This window comes from Sciurus carolinensis, chromosome 9, assembly GCF_902686445.1.
Source record: "Sciurus carolinensis chromosome 9, mSciCar1.2, whole genome shotgun sequence".
NCBI lineage: Eukaryota > Metazoa > Chordata > Mammalia > Rodentia > Sciuridae > Sciurus > Sciurus carolinensis.
In genome coordinates, this window is record NC_062221.1 from 96060825 (window position 1) to 96088566 (window position 27742).

Below are 27742 nucleotides of genomic sequence, written 5' to 3' on the forward strand. Positions count from 1 at the left end.
CGCTTTAAAACTATTAACATGAAAAATTTTAAGTTGTTTTTTTACAATGGAAATATACATACCTTGGTGTATACACAAGCCCCCCCGTCAAAATAAAGTTATCCCTGTAACATAAGTCTCATTAAATAATACAGCCAAACCCATGAGAGGCACTCAATATCTGTCAACATAAAGGAGTTTTTTAGATGCTGCTTAAAAGATGACAAGAGCCTGAGACTGAAGGGGAAAAAATATTTACATGGGAACACCAAGTCTATAAAAATACTCAATATAGTGGGTCTTTGAGTTTAAACTATTGCTATTTTTACATTCTAAAGTGCATATAGTTGATATCTTTAAAAATCACTAGAGAATTTAATCTTTCTATATAAAAATAGAGTATTTTTCTGCTTTCTGGCAAAAGTTGGGAATAAAAGAAACAATTGTCTCAAGGAAAGTTTAAATCCAACTTAGGAGGGAAAATGCTTGTGAATTGTGTGGTTAAAGGTGGTAATGATTACTGGAAACTAAATAAAAAATTATTTCCTGATTTTGCTTTAATATAAGCTATTTAAAATGGGAGTGAAAACGAGTAGAGAAACAACTGCACCTTTACTTGAAAAGTAAATTTGGACGTGTAGAGTTTTATTTCAGGCAGACAAAAATTTGACTCTCATTTAGGAGTGACATACTCTTTATGAACACTTCTCCTTAAGGGCAAATCAGGCAAAAATCCTGGGCAAGGTCTCAGCACCAAGACAGGTGACCACTGTTTCAGTGCTAAAGTGTGAGGTTGGCACTCTAAGGTTATGTGCTTTTTCAGTTTGAAAGACGGAGCAAAGAATGGCCACAGAGAATATACCAGTCCTGGTGCCTTTTGCCTAACAAAGCTGAGGTCCCTCCATGGAGCCAGTTAAAAATATTTAAATACTCATGGGATGTTTCTGTTATAAAAGCTTCAATATAGAAATTTGAAGGCTTATTTACACACAGCAGCAGCTTAATAGGAAGGCTTTTTAAATATATTTTCAGATGTTGCTAAAATTATTCATCTTTTTGCAGAAGTATGTTTATTTTCCTGTGCTTTGCAATCACACAGGTGTCCCGTAGGATATTAATAGCTAATACAGGTGACAGCATCACCAACATCCTATAATGGGCTATCAGGAATAGCATTCATGTTTGGTAGATAGGAAAGAAAATATAGACTTCAGGAAACTTGCTTACCACAACTGGAATCCATCAGGAATAAAACCTTTCCCAGAAATCATATTTTCTTCATAGGAACACTGAGAAACTGGCAACAATATTTTGAGCTTTTGCACGCTGAAAGAACGTCAGCCTTGGTGCCTGAGGAAAAGTTCATTCTGCACAGCAGTCCAGTAGAGCGGACACAGTAGCTTCCTTTCCACATGCATACGTCAGTGAGGGAGGTGAGGTTCCTTTGCTCCTTCTAGGGATGGTGTTGATTCTCACAGTATTTCAATGTCCCATTTCTGTGTTTCTTCTCCCTCCAGGGGCTGATTTACAATGACATGAGTCTTGTCACAATAGTTTCCTCCTGAAATAGAAATTCCGAAAGAAAAGATTATTTGTTCACACAGGTGCTTAGCCGTTTCACAATTTTCTCAAGCTTTTGTTCAGCCCACTGCTTAAGTAGATGAGTATGTCATTTACATAGTGGTCTGAAGTGGAAAACAGAGGTTGAACAGGCACAGCCATTATTCACCTCAAATTGGACCATATTATGACTCACACTAAAAAATTAAGAGGCATAATACATGATTGTAGAAGCAGTGTGCCCTAACAATGCCATGCTTCAGAGCAAAATGCTCTGAGAGAACTCTGGCTGGATGTCAGGTACTGTGTTTTTGTTTCCACATCAACAGAAGCTGTGACTAAAGCCAATTAAAGCAATAGCCATGAGAAATATGGCCAAGACCTTGCTGAATTAAAAAACAAGGTTAACTGATATCTACCTAAATTTTAACTGAAGACTAAAGGACCATGGTGACTCAGGACAAGAAATTAGAGATGTTTCTTTCCAAGAAACAGGTGACATGATTCATGAAGCTTCAATTGAGAACAGTTCCCAGGGTTTACAAAAATTACAGTTGCAAATGAAAATTTTACGACTAAAGAACAAAAACCTTTTTAAGACTTAGGGCTTTCCTTGCTTGATCCATATAGTGTATTTGTTTGTAAAACAGCTTAACTTTGTTTTTAAGCATAATTAAAGTGAATTAACATTTCTCTCATATATCAGGAGATCCTTTATCAGGAAGGAAGAGGTTTAGAACTTAAGCTGATATCCAGGGACATGAACATTGCATATTATCAAAGGCCCACCTTTAACATCAAGGACAAGTTGATCACTGAGATAAGAACTGATGGTTCCATTTTTATTCAGTCTCCACTTTTGTCTGAACTGTCCATGTTCAGTCCATAGGGCTACCTTAGCTCCAGGTGTGTCCCGGCCACCAATCACATCAAGACACGTATCACTGGCCTAGAAGCATTAAGAAATAGAATGACAGTACCACATTATATTTGCTAACATAAATTGAATAGGGCCCCTTTGCTTTCAGGTGAAGAAATCATAGACATTAAGTAGCCTTGTCTTAACTAAAAAGAATACTCTGTATAATTTGAGTAAACATTTTAAGTCTTCTTTATGACTAGAGGGAAGAGTCAGTATAGAAACTGAAACAGAGGTCCTGTACTTATTTTTAAGAGGGTATGCACATCTGATAACAGATGTTCAGTAAAGTTTTATTAACTTGGAATTAAATGTTAAGTTCCTGTTAGCTTAAAATGTATTATGTTGAGCTCACTTTTCTTCTAAAAACACTGAATGATATGAAGATAATCCAGACAATAATTACTTTTAGATATTTTTAAATTTTTGAAGCATGAGAAGTGTATAAGTCATTGGTGATACAACAAACCATGGTTTTAATGGTTTTTTAACCTAATGTTCTGTCCTCCAAAGTGTCAATAATGGAGGTCACAGAATAAACAAACCTGAATTTCATTTTCTAAACTTCCTCCAATAACAGCTGCTTCTACTACCACTTCATTATATTTTTGAAAACAAAGGGGTTTTAACATGTTTGGATTCACACAGCTGATTTTTATCTCACAAAAGCACATTGTGTATTTTTGATCCAATGACTTATATCATTGGTTTAAAACATCATTCAGGCCTATCTATAGTATGTGATAACCATGGTTTTTACCAAACCTGAATTTTATAGATCAAAAATTCTTAGTTCATTTTACTTATATGCTTTAGTAGTATACATAGTGTTTTTATGGTCACATAGTGAACTGTCTCTAGGAAGCTGCACTGTTTCATTTATGCCAGTTAATTTGACAAGATTCTAGTTTCCAAAGCCAAACACCAAAAAGTAGGGTACTGTATCAGTGGGGATGTTTACCTTGGATTTAAAAAGTCCTCGACAGTAATACCAGATCTGAGTATTCTTTCCACTGTAGGGAGAGATGCACACAGACATTGCCCTTGTGTCAGCTAAATTTCCAGTGACTGTTAGATATTCATCCTGGGCTCGGTTCTTTATCCTGATGTACACTGCAGGCTGTGATGGGAGAAAAAGCCATTTAGAAACAACTTTTCCAAGCTGGAAGTCAATCCTTCCAAAGAAGGAAAACTGGGAGGCAAAGTGAGAAGTGATTAGACATTGTGTGTCACTTTCACTCTTATTTCGTTTAGCTAGTATGTATAAATTAATATTTTCTATTGATAGATCCTGAGACTATTGGGCACAAAAATGAAGTTGTACAATCTGTTATACTTTCTGGAAAAAAGGGTAAAAGGTAATGTTTTTATTCACTAAAACTGTCTGTGTGGCAAGAGGTGGGGCAGTGAAGAATTCAGGACTTGATGGACTGCTGAGAAAGGTAGGGGAGTAGGAAAACAGGCAAGATACTACCTACAAGGATCTTATAACAACCCAGGAAAGACAACTACAGTAATCAGACATTCTGTCTCAAGCTGTGATTAAATGCCAAATGACTACTGTGGTAGGTCTTAAAAAGCCCAGGTTAGCTGAGGAACTAGTAGCTCTGGTAATCTCTATTTACATAGGACCTTTATATGTCTTTGAAGGAAGAGACCATGTATGTTTAATCGCTACTTTGATATTTAAAAACTGCACTGCAAAGGAAGTTTTAAAAAATATTAAATCTGGGAATTACTACTAAGAATAATAACTAGCATTTATGAACCTTCAGTATCTTGTGAAGCAGTGTGCTTTCTGTGCCATTATGCTATTTGTAAGAATTAAGGGTAAGAATTAATTACATTTGTAAGGGTTGCAACCAGTACAACTCTTTCTGAAAGTATGATTATTGGCCTAAGTTTTACAAATAGGGTGAACACAGATGTGGACCTAGATGTGTCTGCACCAAAACCCTTTCTGTTAACCAGAATGCTCCAAGGCCTATGCAGAAATGCAGTAATTACTCTTAAGACAAATGGAGTAAGACTAATTTTAAGGGTAGCAGGGTAAAGAAGATGAAAGAGCAGGGCACATGACTGAATCTCATGAGAAACCATTCTTTCTGGGCCACGATTTAGGCCTCCAGCCTCAATATAAAATATAGGATGTCAACATTCTCTCCTGTGGTCAAGTGTTGGTATCCCAGTTAGAACTTTGGCTAAGTAATAATAAATGGTTTAGTAGTTAGTAAGAGAGCACTTTCACTCTGAGAAATTTAAGTGCTAGGTAAGTGCAACATGGTATTATGGTAAGACCACCAGTGACTATTCTGTTTTGGAAACTTTTGATACATCAACATTAAGCCAGTTGAATTTTGGTAAATTGCTATCATGTTTAGCATTCCTCAAAAAATAAATATTCTGAGCACTTAAATTAGCAAATATAAGGATAAATTATCCGGTCATTTAAAGCAAGTGAACATGACCTCTGCTCAGCAAAGCATTTCAAATGTTTTGGACCACTACTTGTACATTCATGCTGCAGCCAGAATGTACTTAAATTTTTATAATTCAGCCTGGTCTCCCAGTGCAGCTATTATTAATTCTAGAAGCTTTAGTATATCTTTATTACAGTTTCATTACCTTGTCCATGTAAGAAAACAGGTATGACCTTCACAGATGACAGAATTCCAATTACTTTAGGACTAAGCATCACAGTTTAATCAATTAAATCAAGCAAGGTACTAATTACCCTTATTAACACATGTGTAGTCTGACTCCTCTGTAATTATACTTAAAAACACTGATATGCATTATAAGTACCTTAGTGACTTCCTAATTCCCAACCTCAAAGAGGATCACATTTTAATTATTCCTGAGTTTCTAAATGAACTACAGCCATACAAATATCCTTACAAAAAAGTTAAATATAGTCCCCAAATTACTACTTTTAGAGACCCAGAATCCTTTTGCTTGGTTTTAAAGCTGTGACCTAAATAAATAGTAGGAAAAATATTAAAGTTTTTTGAAATTAAATGTTTAATCAGAACTTGATCAGATAGTTCCTAAAGTACAATGCAAGAGGATTACTCTTATTGTCAAATAACTTCCTTGTAGAATCAGAGGCTATTGCTTTAATTATTCTTTATCTCAGGACCCTGAGGAATCAACCACCTTCCCCAGCATGAAAGTACTATTCAAATATGAGGAAAACATTGTGTTAGAACTTGCCTACTAACATGTTAAAAACAGGATTCACATGATTATGCAGTTGGTAAAAGTAAACAATTTCCACATCTACCTTGCTTTTTTTTTTTTTTTTTTTGGGTGCTGGGAATCGAACCCAGGGCCTTGTGCTTGCAAGGCAAGCACTCTACCGACTGAGCTATCTCCCCAGCCCTACCTTGCTTTTTCCTTTGGCTTCCCAGTGAGATTAGCCATCGTTGGTTATACCAGGAAAGCCACTAGTGTTTCACTAACCCTCAGAAAGGCATCTATGGCTTGCTCCAGGACAGAGCAGACAATAACTTAGAAATGAATGTTTTATCATAGCAATGTGAACCAGATGTGTGAGGCTCTTTGTGTTATTTAATCCTCACAATGAGATGTAAGCAGTGTGATCACTGTTTCATCAAGAAATGGAGTGATTCATCAAAGTCACACTGCTTACAAATGGCAGAGCTAGGAGTTGAACCAAGAGAACCCAAGAGCAGTGGAAACAGGCACGGTGCGTATGAAGTGAATGACAAGAGAAGAAAACCTGGGTTAACTCTTCTACTTAACATTGTGTCAGATCCTCACTTGAGGGGCTGCCTCAGCACTTTGGACTATCCAGTAGCACTGCAAATGCTGATCTTACTGGAGGAAAGTAAGAGTATGGTTGCTTAAGAACACTAATTTTAGGTTGGGGGATGTAGCTCAGTGGTAGAGAGCCTCTGGATTCAATCCCCAGCACCCGAACAGAAAGAAAAAAAAAAAAAAAAGAACACTAATTTTAGAACATCATAGATTTGGGGTCAAATTTTGGTTCTGACATGTGGATTACTAGTCTTCTCTGAGCTTATTTTGCCATGTAGAAAATGGGGGCAACTGAACTGTTGTCAGAATCAATTGAATAAATGTTTCTAAGAGATTAGAGAGTTGATGGCACATCTACTCACCATCACACCCCTGACAGCCTCACTTGGGTTTTCCACCTTCCCTGAGACTTCCCCACCAGACCTCCACTTATTGATACTTCTCTGATCAAGGTACTACATGTGGCTTTTGGTGATCATACACTGTCATACATGTTATTGCTTTGAGTTGGGCATGTTTTACCCAACAAAAGTGTAAAAGTAAATTATAAACAGTAAACTGTACCAAGGCAGAAATCATGTTATATAATGGAAGATATAAGGATGTCTTATAACATGACTTTTAACATTCATTAATCCATGTATTCAGTTGTTTTGTCTACTGAATAAACAGCCCTTAAGCTCTGTATACAAGGTGCTATACATAGTGACAGGCACTGAGATGGAGAAATAAGCAAAATACACATAACCACTGCCCTGACTGGGTTTCCAGTAGAATGGTAAGAGCCCAATCCAGCAGTACCTGTGGGGTCATAAATGACATACAGTGCCCTGCAAAGACGGAACCAGGCCTTTTAGGGTTCTCATTTAGACTGGGAGAGAGGTGGGGTGACATCTGTGAGGACCTGACACACTGAATTCAGAGGGGTGATTAAGAGTTGGCCAAGCAAAAAAATGAACATTCTACACAAAGAGCACAGCCTTGTTACAGATTGAGTGGGAGAACATTCCGCACCCTGGTGCATGTGGCACAGCTGTGAGTGAGGAGGAGATCCCTGAGAACTGAGGTTGGGGAAGCAGGAGGGAGTCAGATCACAAAGGCCATACTGAAAGGCAAAGATTATATCCTAAGTGCAGTGGGAAGCTTTTGAACAGGAGACTGACAAGCAGTAGGTGTGCAATAAATACTATTTTAATTAAACTGCCAGGATCCAACCTGAGTGTTATGTAAGTAGGAAAAGAATCCAAATACTAAGAAAGTAAAACTAATATAGTAACAAAGTTCATTCTTGTGTCCATTGTTTGCTACTGAGCTTACATCTTATTTTTCTATGAAAAGTGAACATGGCCAATAAAACTTTTGTCTTTTTTTCCTTATGAAAGAAAATTTTATTGGAATTAATGCTTACATGGAATTCCTTTAAAAACAAAATTACAAATAATTTTAAAAAAGAAAATCTGAATAGAACTGTGGCAATTAAGTAAAATGAATTTATAATTTATGGACTTCAATCAAAGAAAATTTAATGACTGAATGCTTCACTAGTGAATTTTTTATTAAATACTTAAAGGGAGAAATAATACCAATCTCACACAAAGTCTTTCAAAAATCTAAGTTAGAGGGAATATTTTTCAACTAATTTTAAGATGCTATATTACCCTAACACCAAAACTAGGTAGACATTACAAGAAAACAAAACGAGAAACCTACAGATCAATATCCCTCAAATAATTTATTTGTTTTTAAAACTTTCAAAAATAAAATTCACTTTGGACCTTAAATAAAATTTTATGAATTGGATAGAATCTATAAAATTTGCATACTAATTCATTCTCTCTTGCATGTAAACTAAGTACTTAAGATGCTGTGTTCATGACATGTCTGGCAGAAAATCAAGCTATTTTGGATCTTATGTTTCTTTGCACTTTACCTGCTTCATAGGACGGAGGGAACCAATGGTTTTCCATCTACTGAATGCTGTCCAATTTGGAATCTCAATAGGATCAAGTAGAATTTGTCTTCCCAGGAAGTTGGATCCTTCATAAGCTATCCAACTACAAGAAAGCAGGAAAGAAAGTGGGGAACTACAAAACAAAAAAAGCTATCAAACATCTATTATTATTATCAAAAAATCTGCTATAATTCATGTAAGTTCATTTTTTTTTTTTTTTTTTGATGTTGGGGCTTGAATCCAGGGCCTTGTGCATGCGAGGCAAGCACTCTACCAACTGAGCTATATCCCCAGCCCCCATGAGTTCATTCTTCACAACTTCTAGGTTTGTAGATTATATAAAAAAAAAAAAAAATAGAATCGTATGTTTTTATTTCCTATCCAAACAAACAAACAAAAAAAACAGGCAGTCTAGGAGAAAGTCCACTAAACTGGAAGCTGATCTGGTTTCCAATTATGCTGGGCTCCTTACTTCCAAAATGAATAGGAGGGTTTCTCCAGCTCTGAAATTCTGTATTCCTTTGATAACGCCAACACTTTTATCACAGCATTAACATCCAAAGACAGACCATAACCTCCCACCACTAGAAAAAACACTCTCCCATCTTTTGGTCATTCTCTCATGGTGGCTTCTCTGAAACCTCTCCAGACGTATCTTTTTCCACAATTTCAGAGACCACCAAGGACTACTTACAATTATCCACAGATGTCTCCCTTCTCGACCTTATGCTTCAAGGATATCTCTTTTGCAAATCCTCCTCAGTAAGACAGTGTGTGACTGCCTTGCTGGATTTGGATATGGACCTGGAGTTAAGTGGGTCTGTCCTTCCTCACCAAAGGATGTAGGAGATGAGGTGCACAGCACCAGCAGCAGGAAAGACAGTCTGCTGATTTGAGAGGCTAGTTCTCAGGAACAGGTTCATCCAGGTTCAGGGCTTTGATGAGTATCTCCAAAGAAGGTCACATGCTAAAAGTTTGGTCCCCAGGGTGGCCTGTTGGAACTTTTAGGAGGTGGAGCTAATGGGAGGTCCTTAGGTCACTGGGGATGTGCCCTCAAAGGGGACTGTGGGGCTCTGGGCCCTCTACTCTTCCTACTTTTGGGATCATGATATAAGTGATTTTGCTCCATGTTCTGCTCCAACAAGGATTTGCATATCATATGTGCCTCACTGGAGGCCCAGAGAAATAGGGTTGCTGATTTTGGGCTAGAACTTCAGAACCATAAGCCAAACTAAATTTTTTTCTGAATTAATTGTCTCAGGTATTTCTTTCAGTATAGTGATGGAAAGCTGACTAATACAGGATTGCCACTATGGCATTGTTGTCAATCCTTCAATTTCCAGGTGAAAAAGTTTTAACTTAGAAAGGGCCGTACTCTTTAGGGACATGTGCCTTGGTTAGTGCAGGAAGAGGCATCAATTTGTGTATCAAGTGTGGGCAGAAGGAAGGAACTGAGGAAAGCCTGATCTATTAAAACAATGAAAGCTTGGGTGGAGGTTACTGACTTAACACTGAACATTATTAGGAAAAAGTCCATCCTGTTCCCACAACTGGGATCAGACCTGACTAGATTATGGACAGATGAACAAGATGCATGAACATTCTTCAAACTCTTCTTATCTATACAAATCTAAACCACCATGCTAGGGGGCAAAGTCAAGTTAGCATGACCAGAGAGAGGCTTAACCACCTCTCCACCGCACAGATTCTTTAAATGGGCAGAATACTTTCAGTTATAAAATCTAAGCAAGATTTTAAGTAACTGTAACTAATTATATCTTGATCTTAATGAATTCCACAGGTGGAAAGGCTGTGTGGGATGATGCATTAAAACATGGCCCTCATTACCACCCTAGATCACAGATATGACATAACATGGGGGTTAAAAAAAAGAAGTTGACACTGAGGGTAGGTGGCTCTGTGCATTAAATGGTATCCTATAAGTCATTTTTAGCCTAGGAAAACCTTTAGCCAGCCTTCACTATTTTTATATACCAATTCTCTTATAGAGAATCTGGAATAATAGGTAGATTACAAGTCAAAGAGAACAGATAAGAATGTCAAGGTAAAACACCACAGTTTTCCAGAAAAAGAGTAAAAATATAATGTGAGAAAATTCAGTGGTGAATTAAATATCAATTTCGTTTAGGAACATAAAAAAATGTATAAAAATGGTATGAAAGTTCTATATGGTAGTAATGTAAAATTCAGTTCAAATGTACTTTGTTAATTGGTAAATGATATTGTGGAATCTTTTGCTTGGATACAGTAAATCAACTCATTTTAATAGACACTAAACCATGCAAAATGCTCTACAGAAGAAAATTAAAACTGTTATACATGTGACTAATATAAAAGCCATTTACTGTAATAGTTGGCTTAATTTTCAGTTCATATTCTTGGCTGTCTTGTTGACTATCCCTGGATATTTAAACAGAGTTGATTATAATACAATTTAAAGGCCATAAGGAATAAAAATGGCCATTTTTATATTAGCCATCAAGGGCTGTATGTTTTTCAGTTGACTTCTGGTGTGAAAATATTAGCAGTGCAGATCAGAGGCAGGCTTATATGCCACACTCTTCAGAAATGGCCTGAGAAGCAGATTTTCCTGGAAGCCGAGGGAGCTTCAACTTCAGGGCTATTCACTTGCAGACTTCTCACAATTTTTGTTTTAAATATGCAAGTTCATACCTAATTTCTGTAATAATAATTTTTAGTTTCTTTTCCTAAAGGCAGCTTCCCAAATTATAAAAGTGCAGGCCTTATCATCTTGGATCCACCCTGACTAATAACCTACGTGAACTAAAACACTGGTAGGCGGGGGCTAGGTCAACTGGTGGGTTCCACATGTGTTATGGTCTGGCTATAAGAGGTGTCCTCCCAAAGCTCCTGTTAATGCAGGAATATTCAGAGGTAAAATGATTGAATTACGAGAGCTGTAACCTAATCAGTATACCCTCATTTGAACAGATGGATGGTAGCTATAGCAGCTGGGACATGGCAGGAGGAGGCATGCCCTGGAAGAGCTGTTCCTCCGGTGGCCCTCCTTCATCTCTCTGCTTCCAGAACCCACTATGAGCTGAGCAGGTTTCCTCTGCTGGGCCCTTCTTCCATGATGTGTTGCCTCACCTTCAGTTAGAGCAATGGAGTCAGCTGTCTAAGGGCTGAGAACTCTGAAACTCAACCCCAGATAAACTTTTCCTCTTCTAAGTTGTTCTTTTTGTGTATTTTGGTCACAGCAATGAAAAAGCTAACTGAAACAACATGTAAATGAGTAACCTGGAGGGACCTACTCTAGAATAAACATGCTGTCAAGTCAAAACATAATGAAACAATCTTAGTCTTGCAAACAGTCACTTGCATGATGCAGGCAATGATATTCACAGTGAAAGTTGTTAGTGAAATTTCTCCTGAGAAGAAAGTGAGTTCAATCAGGGAAAATCATCTGATCCACCTGCTCCATGACACATGCTCTGACAAGAGGGCACCCCTTCTCTCCCAACAGGCTCTTCCCCAGACCACTGCAAGCTACTACTACTTATGGGACACAGCAGTCTTCTCTTATTTAAACAGAAACTACTATTACTACATTAAGAAATAAAAGGAGAAAGAATCATCAGACCAAAACAGCACCAGAGAAAAACCAGCCATGAACACTGTCCTAAAACAGTGACCTGTTCTTTTCTCATACTTACAGTCCACTTTTTACCCACACAGACTGGGTATAGAAGTGCAGGTCCTTGTTCAAAACAGAGTTCACAGCCTCTTCAAGATGTAACTCTCTTCCCTCACAATGTTCCAGAGCAAAAAGGCTGATGGAGGGTTCTTCAAAAATCTAACAGCCCAAAAAAGAAGAGCATTATCATATGGAATAGCCACACCTCAGTAACACCCCGACCTGAAGGCAGGGTACCTTGCATCCATCATATTCCCAAATGGATAATTTACTGCTCTACCCTCTAAAGACAGTACAGTTAAGACCACACTGAAGAGATTAGCTTCTATTATAATTTTTATTCACTATTATAAATTAAAGTTGAAGTTGTTAGTAATCTTCCTAACTCAAAAAATGGACACGATTAAACGTTAAACCTAGTTCCAAATTACATATTAAGGTCTTGTGGTAGTATAACATGGATGGACCACATAATACTGTTGATGCCAATACTTTTAGGTGGCAACAGAATAAATGCTGAATGGAATGGCAGCTTCATTTCCCAAAATACCACAGAAGCAGTCACTCAGAATGGAGGACTTTATGGTCCTCTGCTGTTACATTCTTAGGAGGGAGATAAAAGGTAATCAATTTAAAAATAGCTAGAAGGCACAGGAACAGAGGAGATTTCTCCATTATAATTAAGTATTCCCTCAACTCATCATCTCAGACAATAACAGAATCAATACTGTTCCTTTTCCTTCATTAGTATACGCAAGTCACCATCCCAAGAAACTTTGAAGGGAGGAGAAATAAAACAAGGCATCATCCTTGATTTGGGGGCATTACTGCCTAGCAGCTAAATTTGAGATTTACAGACATCATTAATGTAATCCAGGGTCACACACACACACACACCCACACACACCACCCACACACACACACATGCGCAGGAAAACAGAACTCCTATCTAGGGCACATCAGTCGGCCTTATGCCTGAAGAGTTCATTAGTGGCTAGAGAGAGGGAACCATTGCTCAGGCTGGTTCTTAATTCATTTGTCTGTAACCTTTTCCTAAGTTGTCATTTCTGCTTCCATTGCATTTAATAATCATTTTGTGTAGGCAGTTCCCAAATGTAAATCTCCAGCCCTTACTTCCTGCCAAAACTTCAAAACTTACTTAAAAACATTTCAACACTGAGGGGAGGGGGAGTGGTCTTAGCATCCCACATTTAACCTTTCTGGTGAGGAGCTCTTTTTTTTCCCCCTCCTGGAAATTTGTTTTTTAGCAAGCCTTTCTTGTCTTGGTGAATGGAACTGGGAGCTTATTGCTCAGGTCAAAACCCAGGTTTTTTTTTTTTTTTTTTTTTTCCCCCAGGTGCCTTATCCTACCAGCATGTCCTGTCAGTTCTACTTCCAGAGTTCCTCTTGGCTTTTTCAAAGTCTACTCTCTATCCCTCTTTTGCCATCCTGCTCATATTTCATCTGCTGCTATCTCAGTAGCTTCCAGACTAGTATCTTGCATTTGTATGATCTGTTTTCCACCCAAGAGCCAGAGTGAGCTTTTAAAAATGTCAATTGGAGCATGTCATTCTCCTGCTTAAAATCCTTCATGACCTCCCAGTTACTGCCTTGCCAGTCTTATTTGCTCTCTTCTTTTTTTTTTTTTTATTGTAAACAAATGGGATACATGTTGTTTCTCTGTTTGTACATGGAGTAAAGGCATACCATTGTGTAATCATACATTACATAGGGCAATGTTGTTTGATTCATTCTGCTCTCTTCTTTTCAGTAGTGCTAGAAGGGAAGATTCTTGAGGGCCCTTTCACTGGTTAATTGTCTGGCCTATGATAATTGTAAGGGAAGACTTCGTAAGTGAACAAAACGTTTGTTTCCTCTTATTTCTAATCTATTTTTCACCTACCCACCCCTTTTCTTTAAAGGATGAGCTTTGGCGTATTCCAGGAGAAGCTGGAATGTTACTTTGGCTCGTTGGTTGGCTCCAATGTGTACATAACCCCCGGAGGATCTCAGGGCCTACCTCCCCACTATGATGATGTTGAGGTGAGAGAAGAAGCACATTGCTCAGAGTGGGGAAGAGTGAGCTGTTGACAACATGGTTGTTAGGTTGGTCTGGAGTCATTAGGGTTTGATTTGATTCACATTACTCTCTTAAGGCTGCAGGACCATGTTTGTGGCTCTTCTTTATAGTCACTCTCTGGAGATCTTGAACTCATCTAAATGTTGGGCCAAAACAAATCCCTCTAAATTGATTTCCTGCTCCTTCTCAAAGGGAGAGAATTGTTTTCCAACCCTACTAATAAAAGAACATCACATTCGTCCTTTCGAAACAAGGAATTTCCTGAATTCTATAGAAAAGTAATTAGCCTTTTCTTTAATTTCACAAGTTATGGTCTTTAATATAGTGAGATCACACATACTCTTTGCATCTGCTCTCATTTCTTCTTTTTTTTTTCAGTAGCTGCCAAAAATGTGTATATATTTTCCATTTGTAGAAAACTTGGGACAGCCTGAATGAAGGTCATGATTTAATTTAAGCACTGGCACCTTAACAAATGTTGATTTCACTGTTGTATGGTTTCCAAAAAGTTAACTGATTTAGGTTAACTTTTTATTTTTGTGAAAATATGAGGTATTGTGAACACAGAGGTAACTGTAAAAAGTCCTTTTTTTCCCCTTCTGAGACCAAGTTGATAGCAGTACATTTCCAAAAGTGTTTTATTTCTATTCTTAATAGAGCATTAAAGTATCTTTGGCCAAATAAAACAATAAAAAAAATTTCCTGTTTGCCAAGGCCCCTTTCAATATTTTAGGCATTCCATAATAGCTGAAACTTGGCTTTTCCATCTGCGGTTATGGCTTTCAGATGTCTGATAGAAGATTTAAAGGAGTGAGAGTGTTGGTATACAGAATTGACAATGCTCTGGTGAGTGAAAAAAATGAATATCTGTTCAGTATCAGGATTCATGATGACCTGTTTTAAAAAACTAAAACTGGTAGTGGCCATTTTATTGTGTGGAGTAACATGCATTTCAGATTCCTTCATTTTTATTTTTTTATCTGAAATTTAGGATTTGTCTAAGCGCTCTCAAAGAACTAATATTCTAAAAGACTTTGCCTGTCATGTCAGGAAACTCTCTGACCTCTCGGGTGTGTGTGGCTTTCTGTAGGTTTTCATCCTGCAGCTGGAGGGAGAGAAGCACTGGCGCCTTTACCCACCCACAGTGGCCCTGGCACGTGAGTACAGCGTGGAGGCTGAGGCCAGGATTGGCGCTCCAACACATGAATTCACGTTGAAGGTATGGAGTGACCATATGGGCACCTCTGTGAGCTGGCTGTCTCTGTTGCTTAGACAAGGTTAGGTGTGAGGTTTAGAGCTTGTGTTACCACCCCTGTGGGAGAGTGTCCCTGGGACTCAGAGGTAGGGTGGCTTTCCTTGCAGCTGAGCCAGCACAGGCAAACTTCTGAAGTCGTCTTGGGGGTTCGCACTTGGAGAAGTAAGCTGAGGATAAGGATGTATTACATTAATTTCTCAAATAACCTATCACCATATATGATCCGGTTCAACAGAAATAAAGTTAATTCAGTGTACCACTAACTTCTCCAGGAAAAAAGTGAAGATTTGGCCTTGGGCAGTTTCTCCACCTCTAAGATAACAGTTGGCATGTGTTGTAAATTGCTTAGGCAAAGCAGGGCCAGGAATCCTTTCAGTTTTATAGTTGCAAAAACTTGAACGTGACATTCCTCCTGATTATACAGCAGACTACTTCGGCACTCCCTTTCTTTCCCCCTACATATAGTTACTGGAAAAATAGTAATTAACGAAAGTTCTTGAGGATTCTTCCTCCAGGGAGCCAGGTGGCTTTATCATGTGCATTGGTATCTTTCTGCTGAGAAAATCTGTCTTTGAGCAGTTAGTGTGGATGGGAACATAGCCAATCCCCAGCAGGAGAGGTTGTTGAGAAAAAACCTGAAAGTATAAGAAAGCTTCATAATTAAACTTTATACCCTTTCTTAGAAAATGCTATTTTAATTTCTTTAGTGGCAATTAAACAATGGTTAGTGGCAGTTAAACAATTCAAGCCAGAGATGTTTGCAAAAGAATATATTGCAATGGAATTATTTTGCATATAGTTATTGTTTTGCATTTCTTGCATCTTGAAGTTATAATTAATGTAGAATTCTTGTCAATGCCTTATGTCTGCTTCTGGATTTTAAGATCTTTGCCTGCTTACATGCCAAGAACTGGGGGAAGCAGTCTATAATATAGGGACCTATATTGTAGTTGTACTTAAATAAATCAACAACAATAAAGGTAACCTTGGTTTTATATGTCTTTAGTCAGCAGTTACTAAACTGTGGTCCATGGGCCAAACATCTGGTATACTGCTTGTTTTTATAATAGAATTTACTAGTACAAAGCCACACCCATTCCTAAAGTATGTCTTTGACTGCTTGCATTACAGTCTGCTAGTTACCACAGAGACACGTGGCCTCAAGACAAAATACTATACAGAAAGAGTTTGCCCATGCCTGCTCTTGGTGAGGTACATTTAGTAGACTCTTGATTGATTGTATTTAAGCTAGAGACTAAGCCATCTGGGGTCTTTGAGGCCAAGGCTGAGTTGCTCAAGCTGATAGCCTGGCTCTTTGTCCTGCTGAAGAAAGTCAGGCTTCATAGTGGTCTTCAAGTGGGAGGATATGAATTCTCTGTACTGTTGCCATGGGACTTGGAGGAGGAGATCGAAGAGATACCCATTAAACACTCAGTGAACACTGTTCATTAATGGAAGCTCTGAGACTCCTGAAAGAAGAAAGACAGCATTCCGAGGTACACTGTTTTGAAGTGTGTATAGGCACCTACATGTGAAGTTTTAATCAGTGTACCTCTTCAAATGGAAATCTTGTGTAATTGCCAAACAAAAACTGGGTCATTCTGATGGGAGAGGTATGTGGAAGATACTATGAGAGTCTTGAAGCCCTTATCACCCTTTTCCCCCACTATTCCAGTGCTAGCCAGTACAGCACCCCTGCCAAACCAGGAGTTTCAGGGTGAAGACAGCCCCCATAGCAAAAATAACCACCCTCTGTTTGGGAGTCTGACAGAGCTGGGTTTGGATTCAGATGTTGTCACTTAACCCGTATACTTGGAGAAATTATTTAAGCCTTTTCTTCTTAATTAAATGGAGATCATAACATTTACTATGCAAGCTGTGAAGATTGAAGGATATTATTTTGATGCCCCCAATGAAATAACATGGATGAGATGTGTAAGTATGTATTGGTGTAATGATTATTTTAATAACATATATTTATTATAGTTCTGGAGGCCAGAAGTCTAAAAGTGGTCTCCACTGTGCTGGCAGAATCACATTCCTTTTGGAGGCTCTCAGGGAGATCTGCTTCCTTGCCTTTTCCAGTGAGGGCTGGAGAGCCTTGATCAAATGTTTGTGGAATGAATGTCATGTATATGTCACTCAGGAGACACTCAGTAAATGGTGGTTTTAAGTATCAATAAAGTATTTATTTACCTGAAGTACTGTCGGCTTGGTGAAATTTAAAACAAATAAGCAACCAAAAATATATATATATAAATATATATTGCCTTTTGCTTTGAGGAAAATCTTTAAAATTCTTTAAAGGTGTTATTTCTTGAGGTCTGTCTCTAGGGCTCCTGGACTTATCTATTGAGCTGGATTGCTTCCCTTACTTGCAGAGAGGAGATGAATGGCTCTCAAGATTCCTTCTCTAGGCAATTAGTGAATGTAGGTTCAATGAGATTAGGGAGGAGGGAGCTCAGGGAAGGAGTAATTGGGGAAGAATATTTCTGTCTGCTGGTTTGGGAAAAGGGATAGAATGGAGCAGGCGTATCTGCCCAAGAAGATAATCTTTCATTATGTCTAGTTTGTAAGTTCAAACAAGGTTTTTTTTTTTCTAACATTTTCTGAATCTATGTTGTGTGCTCGGTGCTTTGCGAAGTTGGGCTTTGGGGAGTGTAGAATGGGTAATTGACCCTTCTTGGAAGAGCTCAAAAATTGTCAGGGTGGCAATGTGGCAGCCAAGATGTGTAATACAGGCACATACCCATCATTACCCTGGGATCTTTGAAAACTGCATCTCCTTAATTGTGTGGAGTATGGGGATGTTATCCCTATTCTAGTAAAAGAGAAACTGAAGTCTAGAGAAGGTAAGTGAATTGCCCTGGTCACCAGCCCATAAATGGAAGCATCGGTATGACAAGCCCCATTCTTAACCAGGAGGGAGGGAGTATGCTCCCCAAGAACACCTTCCTGGATCCCGGAATCAGGCAGGGTAGTTTGGGGTATATCTGGTGTCATCTTGAGAATAAATACAGTGAACCTAGGCTTAAAGTTTCTTGTGGATTAGAGTGATGAGCTCATGGACACAGTGAAGCCAGACACCACATCCCAGATAGAGACTGTCCCATGAAGCAGTGGATCTGAATGGAGAACTGAAGCTCAATGCCTGTATTTATCTCTTTAAAACAAAGAGGACTGGGGCTGGGGAGATAGCTCAGTCGGTAGAGTGCTTGCCTTGTAAGCACAAGGTCCTGGGTTCGAACCCCAGCACCCAAAAAAAAAAAAAAAAAAAACAAACAACAAAAAAAAGAGGACTAGCTTGGCATGGTGGCGCACACCTATAATCCCAGCAGCTTGGGAGGCTGCAATGGGAGAATCGCAAGTTTAAAACCAGCCTCAGCAACTTAGCGAGGTCCGAAGCAACTCAGCGTAACCCTGTCTTTAAATACAAAAAAGCACTGGGGATATGGCTCACAGTTAAGTGCCCCTGGGTTAAATCCTGGTACCAAAAAAAGAGGATTGAGAAGTATAGCTTTTATTAACTCCTCCACCTTTTCTTTCTCCTTTAGCCAGGTGATTTGTTGTACTTCCCCAGAGGGACTATTCATCAGGCGGACACTCCTCCAGGGCTGGCCCACTCTACTCATGTGACCATCAGCACCTACCAGAACAAGTAAATGCTCTACCCTCAGCCTAGCATCCCAGGAAGTTCCGAGTTATGGCCCAAGTAGCCACATTCAGGAGGGACCCGAGGGAGCTGGCCACATCCTCTTGTTTCTATCTCCTTGCTGACTCATATTCCTTTGATGTCCCATGTGTGTGATCAGCCCTTTGGACTTGTTCCTGGGAACATCATGGATCTTACTCTATATAGAATACTGGGAATTGCCTGAATAAAGGGTTCCACAGTTTGAAAAGAAAAAGCCTGTAGCTATTGGTTTGTCAGTGTGTTAGTGATGCCAGGCTGGGCTTTTAATCTCAAGTGTCTCTCTCTTCCTCCCTCTCCATCCTGCCACTTTTAAAAATTATTGTGGCAAATATATATAGCATAAAATATGCCATTTTGAACTATGTCTAAATGTAGAGTTTGTTGGCATTAGATTTACACAGCCATTACCACTGTCTGTTTTCAAAACATTTCCAAGGTTCCCCAAAAAAATTCTGGAACCTTTGAAACCTCTTGTTTCTTAAGAGTTTTAGTTTTTACAGTTCATGAAATTTAAGTAGGAAAGGGAGTCTGGAACAGTAGGAACTAAAAGCACATGAGATAAAAATAGATCCACTTAAGGGCTGGGAATGTAGCTCAGTTGGTAGAGAGCTTGCCTCACAAGCACAAGGCCCTGGGTTCAATCCCCAGCACCATTAAAAAAAAAAAAAAAGGATCTGCTTCAAATCATGACAGGAATTAGTTCATTTATTTAGCAGGCATGCACTATTCCTGCCAGTTGTCAGGAATGCAAACATTACATTTTGATGGGCTTTGAGGAAGCGGACACTTGGAAGTGGTGGCAGGATCAGGGGATGGATGTGTAACTAGTTGCCAAACAGTGTGATAAATTCTGTCTCAGGTTTGCAGAGATACTCTTGGAACATAGAGGAGTTCACTTGGCTAAGCTGGGGTGTCAGGGAAGATTTTAGAAATGAGTTGACACCAACCTAAGTGAGTCCTAAAGTGTGAATAAGTAAGGGTGAGTCAGAAGGTCAGGGTAGGAGAGAACATTCTAGGTCCAAGGGACAGTATGATCCTCTCCTATGTTCAAAGCCATAACTTGCAAAACTATTAAGCATACCTCTACTTCTTTGGCTTTTCAGTATGAGATTTACCCCTATGCTTACGAGCCTTACTGGAGGAACTGGCTGGAATTGGGTATAGGTTAAGAACTAACCCACAAGTCTTTGCCCACAAGTAGAAGGTCCAAGCGTTATTAGGCTTCCATTCAGAAAAATGCCTTTGTCAGGCTGGGGATATAGCTCAGTTGGTAGAGTACTTGCCTCGCACACAGCCCTGGGTTCAATCCCCAGCACCACAAAAAAAAAAAAAAAAATTCTTTGTCACTGTGCCTATTTGGGTTTCTTGAAGAGTGAGGAACAGGAAGTCTGAGTCCAGCTCACAAGAGCAGAGCAATTGAGGGAGTGAGTCACAGAGCCTGTGGAAGGGCCCTGCCACAGTCTGGAACTGGAAGTTCATTCTGGGTCTAGAGCAGCTCTGGACTTTAGCAACCAATTGTTTTGCCCCACAAACATCCATCCATCTTCTTGTATCCCCTTGTTAATGTACTCTGCTACCCACTTGCTCCTGAATTCTCTCTGCTTCTCTTTCATTTCTTTTATTGTCACCGTCTGGTTTTCTAGTCATTGCTTTTTGCTCCCTCCCTTTCTTTCCTTAGCTTTGTGTACTCACAATATTGTCTTATCACATGCTGTCATCAGTTACTTCTGATTTCCCCTCTGTATCACTGAACCTATTTGCTTCTGCTGTTAAGTACTTGACTCACTCTGTTTCCCAATCCCGAGAGTGAAGATCTGGTAGGCTACCTTGGATCCCATCTCACCCTTATCCAGTCACCTGAAAGTGGGAAAACTTTATAAGTTACAGAGGTTGCTGTTCATGGCTGTGGTTGGGCACCACAACTGATGTGTCTAGACTAGACTATGACTTGTGTAACTTGAAGACCTTTGCTGAGCCTGGGCTCAGTCCAGCTCCTGTAGGAAGGTGAAGATTTAGGGCCTCATCTTAACACCTCTCATGGCAACACTGTTGGAACATTTGGGGCCTGCTATATGGGGCAACAGCAGGTTAACTTGACTGTTTTATCAAAGTGAACCCCTTAAGAGGTATTATTCCTGAATTTTGGAAAGTCCTAAGATTTGTCCTAACTTTATTTAGAGAACAGAGCGCTATTTAACTGCTATTGAATTCCTCTGAGTTGTTGCCGTATGACTTTCACCTATAAGGGTGCAAAGGAAGTATGTATTTTATGTGGCTGCATATGTCCTACAGTTGAAGTTCAATTAAAAGATGTGGCCTTGAGTCAGAAAGCAGGGAGGCCACCAGGTAGTGGATACCTTCGGGAAAGTATGTCTCAAGTGGCTTTTGCCCTAATTTGCCACTTTATCAGAAGGGGAGCATAAAAGTGTTAATTTTCCTTACTGAGTGAGAAGCAAAAGTCATACTGTGAATTTCCATTTTGCACATAGCCAGCAATTTGAAATCTGCTGGTAACACAGGAAAATTTTAAACAAGCTAAGAAATGTTTAAAGAGGGCAACCCCACGGAGAGCATTTCATACACTGGCACATGGTTAAGAATGAGCCAATTTTAACTACCCCAGAGAAAGCAAACTAGAAAGCAAGTAATTGAGCACTGATGCTTATCCCAAGATGTTATTTTTGACCATGGACTTCTACCTCAACCCCAGTACAACCACTGCTAGAAATCAATTCTTTTGAAATAGTTGTTGGTGGATATTTTACTAAGGAACAGCTTCCCTTAAGTGCAGTGGAAAATGTGACATTTCACTTTTCAGACTAATTACATAGTCTGGAGATCTTGCTATTACCCTAAATATATTTCTGTTAGATTTATTGCATAAAAGATACTTTTTCTAGGTCCCATGAATTAAATTTCCTACAAAGCTCCTCACAGATACTTGTGTTAAAACTTCCCTTGAACTTCCTATTTTATGACAGTATCTGATTCATTTTCTGGTATCTTTAAGAAAAATCATGAAGCTAGCTTAGCTTTCTGCTTAACTTTCCAAGTGAGTGCCTGCAGAGAGAGAAGCAGCATGATCAATGAAGATCTAGGTTTTTATGTTGAGTAACATCAAAATAATTGAATTCAGAAGGCCTGGGCTGGGAGGTTGGAACCCCACTTTACTTTTTGGTTTATTAGTAATGGGTATTTTGCATATATTTATATGTATTCACTGGCTTTTATTTTTTTGTGTGTGTTATGTGTTCTAGTTCATGGGGAGATTTTCTTTTGGACACCATTTCAGGGCTTGTGTTTGATACTGCAAAGAAAGATGTAGCATTACGGACTGGAATACCCCGGCAGCTGCTCATGGTAAGAGTAAAAAAAAGGCAGGTAGAAATGAAGGTGGCAGCCTCAGCCCAGGCCAGCTGAAGCCTATCTTATGGGGATCCAGGATCCTTTTTTACAGATGAGCCACGCTCTTCTGCTGTGCTGGCCTACTGAGTTGTATGATTTGCAGAAAGAAGGGATACCAACCAGAGATCCTGGGTGTTGCATAAACAGCTCTTCTCCTTTATTTCACAGTGATAGTAGCAGGCCTTGTGGAATGCTGGTTGAATAAATCAGCCAGGAGAATTGTATATTTAGCATGCATCAGACTACAAGTTAAAGAAGAAATCTGCGGGCATTCCTGTCCATTTTTGCATTTGAAACAGGAGTACAGTTTGGTAGTTTTGAGAAGATCATTGAATAAGAGCAGGGTGGAGCAAATGTTACATTCACTATCTTAGGATAGTGACTTGCTTTTCAAAGGCAGGGCCAGACTGCTCTCTATGTCCAAGATTCCTCTTTCCAGGCAAATCCTGAAATTGTTCTTTTTTATAAATAGTAGTCGCATAAGATGAACAAGTTGCAAAGAAGTAATAGGTTAATGTTCCTAAGAGCCCTGGTTATTCATGTCCCCTCTTGAAATGATACAGAATCATGTCTGTAGTGTGTGTAGGCTCAACATACTACTGTGGAGACTGGGACCTGGGCAGTAAATTCTGCTTGGGTTCCAGCCAACACCCACTTCTGTGTTTTTAGCAGGTGGAACCACAACAGTTGCAACAAGAAGATTAAGTGGCTTTTTGAGGACTCTTGCAGACCGGCTGGAAGGCACCAAAGAGCTACTTTCATCAGACATGAAGAAAGATTTTGTTATGCACAGACTACCCCCTTACTACATGGGAGATGGAACAGAGCTGTTGACACCAGGTGGAGCTTTCTGTTTTCTTCTAGGTGGGTGGGACTAGGAGGGGATATTTGAGGCTTTCCTGGCTAGGCTCCTTTTTGAGCAGATGGAAGTATTAATGTGGACCTAAATCCATTCTTAGTATATAGCGCTTAACTAAATGTGCTGCACTCATTAGCATCCTGGACCTCACAAATCATTTGCGAAGAACTCACATTAGAGCATGCTGAAAAATAAGAGCCCTGTCTTTGGGTGAGGAATATGTATACTTATGGGTACTCTGCTACTTAAAATCTTCAAGAAATTTCAAGAACTTGAACACTGAAATAACCTTGTTGGAATTAAGGCAACGATGGGTAAAATGTTGTCATCATCAGGTGATATACAAGCTGAAGGTTATCACTGACCTTCTTCAAGTCCCAGGTGACTAATCTATGACAGGTTTAGCCTGCAAGTGACAGTGCACTCTGGATAGATGATGTCAGTATCTTTTAGGAGAGGCCACAGAGAACACCCTCTTGAACCCAAAGTTGTATTTATTGACTTGTTGCAAAGGAGAAGACTGCACACCATTGGAAGGGCATGAGGAAGGACTCAGGGATGTGGGCCTGAGCTCAGTGATTTTGGAGAAGACTCAAGGAAGCAGGGCATTGCTCTGGATTGATGCTGTCAGGAAGAAGGAAGGATTCTAAATCCTATCTGATGGGTAGGAGTAACACAGGGTTACCACAGGTCAGCAGCAGCACTGGCGGTTTGGACGGTGTTCTTAGTTTGCCTGAGTTCAGATACGGGTCTAGAATGTTTTGTCTTGATCCTTCCTGGTTAGGGTGGTCCTGTCTGTCACTGTTGCTCTGTAAAAGGCCTTGTCAGTTGCCAGGCTGGCTCACAGGCTGCTTCTCTTTCTCAGTGTTGAGTGAGAGGTATATTTTTACTAATTTTTATAAGTCTTATCACCAGGTAGGAACCACTGAAATATACAATGCTTTGAAGGAAGTTTAGAGATTTTTATTGCACCATTCAAACCAAGTATTTTACCAGCAGTGTTTTAATCTTTAGCAGAACAGAATTTGCTCAGCCCCAGCTTATGACCCACTATGTTTTCCCTAATGGTTTCCTTGTCTTAGCTGTTCTAGTCCATAAAGTTATACCTCCTTAAGACTCTCCCCACCCAGAAGACCCCGTAAGGTCTGTCAGTTGTAGTGGCTGCTTTTTCACTAAGTTAAATCCACTTTAGAAAAGAGTGACTATTTTTTCTTTGAACTTTATTAGATAGCTTTATTGGACACTATACTTGACCTACATAGACTTCCAGGGTCATACAGCTAAGAATTGGTGGGGTGATACAATTTGAACTCAGGCAGTCCCTTGTGTAGGCAAAGCTCATAGAGGATAGAAACTGGAGAAATAAGTGCAGATGGCAATATGTCCCAGTCTACTGCTGTAGCTATCATGTTTTGATTGCATTATTTTTACCTGTTGATTGTACTCATTAACATTTATCTAATTGTATGTCTGTTTTAAAAATAAAGATGAGCTCCATAGGCGGTAAACTCATATTTGTATTCACCTGCAGACCATTAGTTTCCTAAATAGTTGTACCTTTGAAAACAAGTTTGAATGGCTGGTTTCCTTTTTTTCAAGGCTGGATTTCTCTTTGGTGTTTTCTAGGTGGAAAGTTACCAAGGTTGGACAGCGTAGTGAGTCTGCAATTTAAAGATCACATCATCCTCACAGTAGGGCCAGATCAGGATCAATCTGTGAGTATCCAAGGAAGATTTCCTTTCTTCCCAGTGTGTTTCCACAGCAGGGCTCAGCTATTCAAAGGAACATTGGTTCCTGCTCTTCTCCTTCAGGAATCCATCTGTGTTCAGTTTAATAACCATTACTCTGGTCAGATAATGCCCAAAGTTTACTGTTCCAAATTTTCCTGCATGTTGGATATTTGAGGGCTTCCCCTCATCCCCTTCTTCATTTCTCTCATGTGAACGTGTCTAGTCTTGGTTTCCCATCCTAATGCAGGCCATGTTCTTAAGAACCCCTGCTTTCGTCCCTCTCTGATCATTTGCAGTGCATACATTCATTTCTGGGTGGTTTTGCTAATATTTTTTTCTCAACCTTTAATCCCATAGATCACAAAGAACAAAGTCTACATCTGTAACCTTGCCATGTAGCCTGTGATTCCCAAAACTGGCTGACTGTGGAATCAGTGAGAAAGCTTTTAAAAATTAAATTCCTGGGCTTCCTGTGGTCTGGGTTAGAACCTCTGCATTTATGGTTTCTTAAAGTTCCCTATACAATACTAAGGACCTTGGGGATTGTCCCATACCCTGTTCTTACTCAGCTCATTTGGAAGGTGCCCCATGAATGATTGAGGAGGAATTTACATGTCTCCTAATCATTTTGTACCAGCCATCAGGGCCAGACGTGAGGGGCTGACATAATAAAACCTCAAAAATACACTATTATAAAAGTCTAGTTATTTTGATAAACAATTAATTTGAGATGATGTGCAACAAAGAATGAGAAAAGGTTTCAGGAGACAGTAGAGATCATTTGGGAGGCTATCACAATTCAAGTCTCATTTTTCTATAAACTGCAGTTAAGCCAGGCCTGGTGGCGCATGCCTGTGATCCCAGAGGCTCAGGAGGCTGAGACAGGAGGATCTTGAATACAGTGTCAGCCTCAGCAAAGCAAGGCACTAAGAAATTCAGTGAGACCCTGTCTCTAAATAAAATACAAAATGGGGCTGGAGATGTGGCTCAGTGGTTGAGTGCCTCTGAGTTCAATCCTTGATACCCATCCCCCCCCAAAAAAATAAATAAATAAATACCAGCTTGTATTTTTGTAATTTTTTTTTTTCTGGATGCAAAGAGAGTGCAGATATACTTAATATAACTCAAGTTCCTGAAGATGCTGTCTTTTAAAATAATGACTTTTAAGTTCCCATTAATGAATTATACAGTGTGTATATGTCCACATATATAGCTTTTTGCCCAAAGGATTCCTTACAGATTCAAAATAATTTCATTTGAGCACCAAGGCTTTAAGATTTTTCTTGGTGTTGACTTACCAGAAAATCCTTCTAGTATTAAAGCCCTCAATATTTTGTTGATGACTTACCATTTTTTTCTTTAAAGGATGAAGCTCAAGAAAAGATGGTTTACATCTATCATTCTCTCAAGAATAGGAGAGAAATACACATGATGGGAAATGAGGAAATAGAGGTTTGTTCCAACTGAAGCAGATGTCTGCTGTGATTTGGGTGGTAGCTGGGAAGAAATCAGTTATTTTTTATTTATATGTAATGTGCTTTCTATGGCTGCAGTGTGGACTTACTACTTGATATGATTGACAGAGATCTTGTGTGGGAATGGTTAAGTCAGACAATTCTGTGATACAGACCAGTTTTTAAACATACTAGCTGGAACCTGTAGCCTTATAGGAAAAGTAAAATAAATGTAAGGCATTTTAAATGATTAATACCACTACTTAATTTACAATGATTTTCATTTGATTTAAATGAAAATCAGCAATTTTTGTGACTTCTCTAATTACATCTGATGTAAAGAGCTTATCTGAAGTTTTGAAGCGTATCAAAACTAACAATGTAAGGTTTATATGAAAATGCAACTTCAGTGAACTAACTTTTTTAAATTAAACTTATCCTTTTTTAGTCTCATGGACTTCGTTTCCCTTTTTCACATGTGGATGCACTGAAGCAAATTTGGAACAGTTCAGCAATTTCCGTCAAGGACCTGAAGCTTACTACGGATGAGGAAAAGGAAAGCCTGGTATTATCCCTCTGGACAGAATGTTTAATCCAAGTAATCTAATGCTGTTATGGAATCAAATACCTGTTATTTTATATATATATATTTTTTTTTAAAGGGATGTTGGTAGGAGAAAAATGTCAAATGTCCTTACTTACCAACCCCTAATCAATATATGGGAACATGGAAGGGGGGAAAAAAAAAACCCAAAACAAAAACCAAATTACAAGGTATCCCAGAATGTGACAAAACTGTATTTTTGACAAGTTTATTAATCCAGTGTGGTAGAAAAGGCACAACTCCAAAAAGTATCATGTAGAACTAAATGTCATTAACCTTTGTTCTTTGGAAGTAACAACTTCTTTAAAATTGTTCTAGAGCCAAGAAGGCGCTTTAAAACTATTAACATGAAAAATTTTAAGTTGTTTTTTTACAATGGAAATATACATACCTTGGTGTATACACAAGCCCCCCCGTCAAAATAAAGTTATCCCTGTAACATAAGTCTCATTAAATAATACAGCCAAACCCATGAGAGGCACTCAATATCTGTCAACATAAAGGAGTTTTTTAGATGCTGCTTAAAAGATGACAAGAGCCTGAGACTGAAGGGGAAAAAAATATTTACATGGGAACACCAAGTCTATAAAAATACTCAATATAGTGGGTCTTTGAGTTTAAACTATTGCTATTTTTACATTCTAAAGTGCATATAGTTGATATCTTTAAAAATATCACTAGAGAATTTAATCTTTCTATATAAAAATAGAGTATTTTTCTGCTTTCTGGCAAAAGTTGGGAATAAAAGAAACAATTGTCTCAAGGAAAGTTTAAATCCAACTTAGGAGGGAAA

At 38.9% G+C, this 27742-nt stretch overlaps 2 protein-coding genes across 2 annotated transcripts; one reads left to right on the forward strand and one right to left on the reverse strand.

Moving 5' to 3' along the window:
- Positions 1-347: 347 nt before the first annotated feature.
- Positions 348-13245, reverse strand: LOC124993714 (beta/gamma crystallin domain-containing protein 3-like). Its single transcript, XM_047565514.1, has 6 exons — positions 13240-13245; positions 11888-12027; positions 8169-8292; positions 3420-3578; positions 2329-2488; positions 348-1540 (listed from the first exon to the last, which is right to left on the reverse strand). Exons 1-6 carry the CDS (start codon positions 13243-13245, stop codon positions 1452-1454), a joined length of 678 nt encoding a protein of 225 aa, XP_047421470.1. The 3' UTR covers positions 348-1451.
- Positions 13246-13694: 449 nt separating this feature from the next.
- Positions 13695-27155, forward strand: LOC124993715 (ribosomal oxygenase 2-like). The gene is given in 11 exon segments (XM_047565515.1): positions 13695-13718; positions 13791-13808; positions 13810-13911; positions 15039-15167; positions 18758-18861; positions 22155-22257; positions 22643-22646; positions 22975-23142; positions 24788-24876; positions 26257-26343; positions 26794-27155. Coding segments are annotated over 11 exon segments (987 nt in total). The 3' UTR covers positions 26953-27155.
- Positions 27156-27742: the final 587 nt, after the last annotated feature.

Bases quoted from the DNA above. Each gene is read 5' to 3' on its own strand.
- LOC124993714 (XM_047565514.1), bottom strand. The intron at 3,579-8,168 runs GTAAAGTGCAAA...CTCCCATCACAG, and splicing joins CCCTCCGTCCTATGAAGCAG to CCTGCAGTGTACATCAGGAT. The intron at 1,541-2,328 runs GTGGGCCTTTGA...TTTCTATTTCAG, and splicing joins ACTTGTCCTTGATGTTAAAG to GAGGAAACTATTGTGACAAG.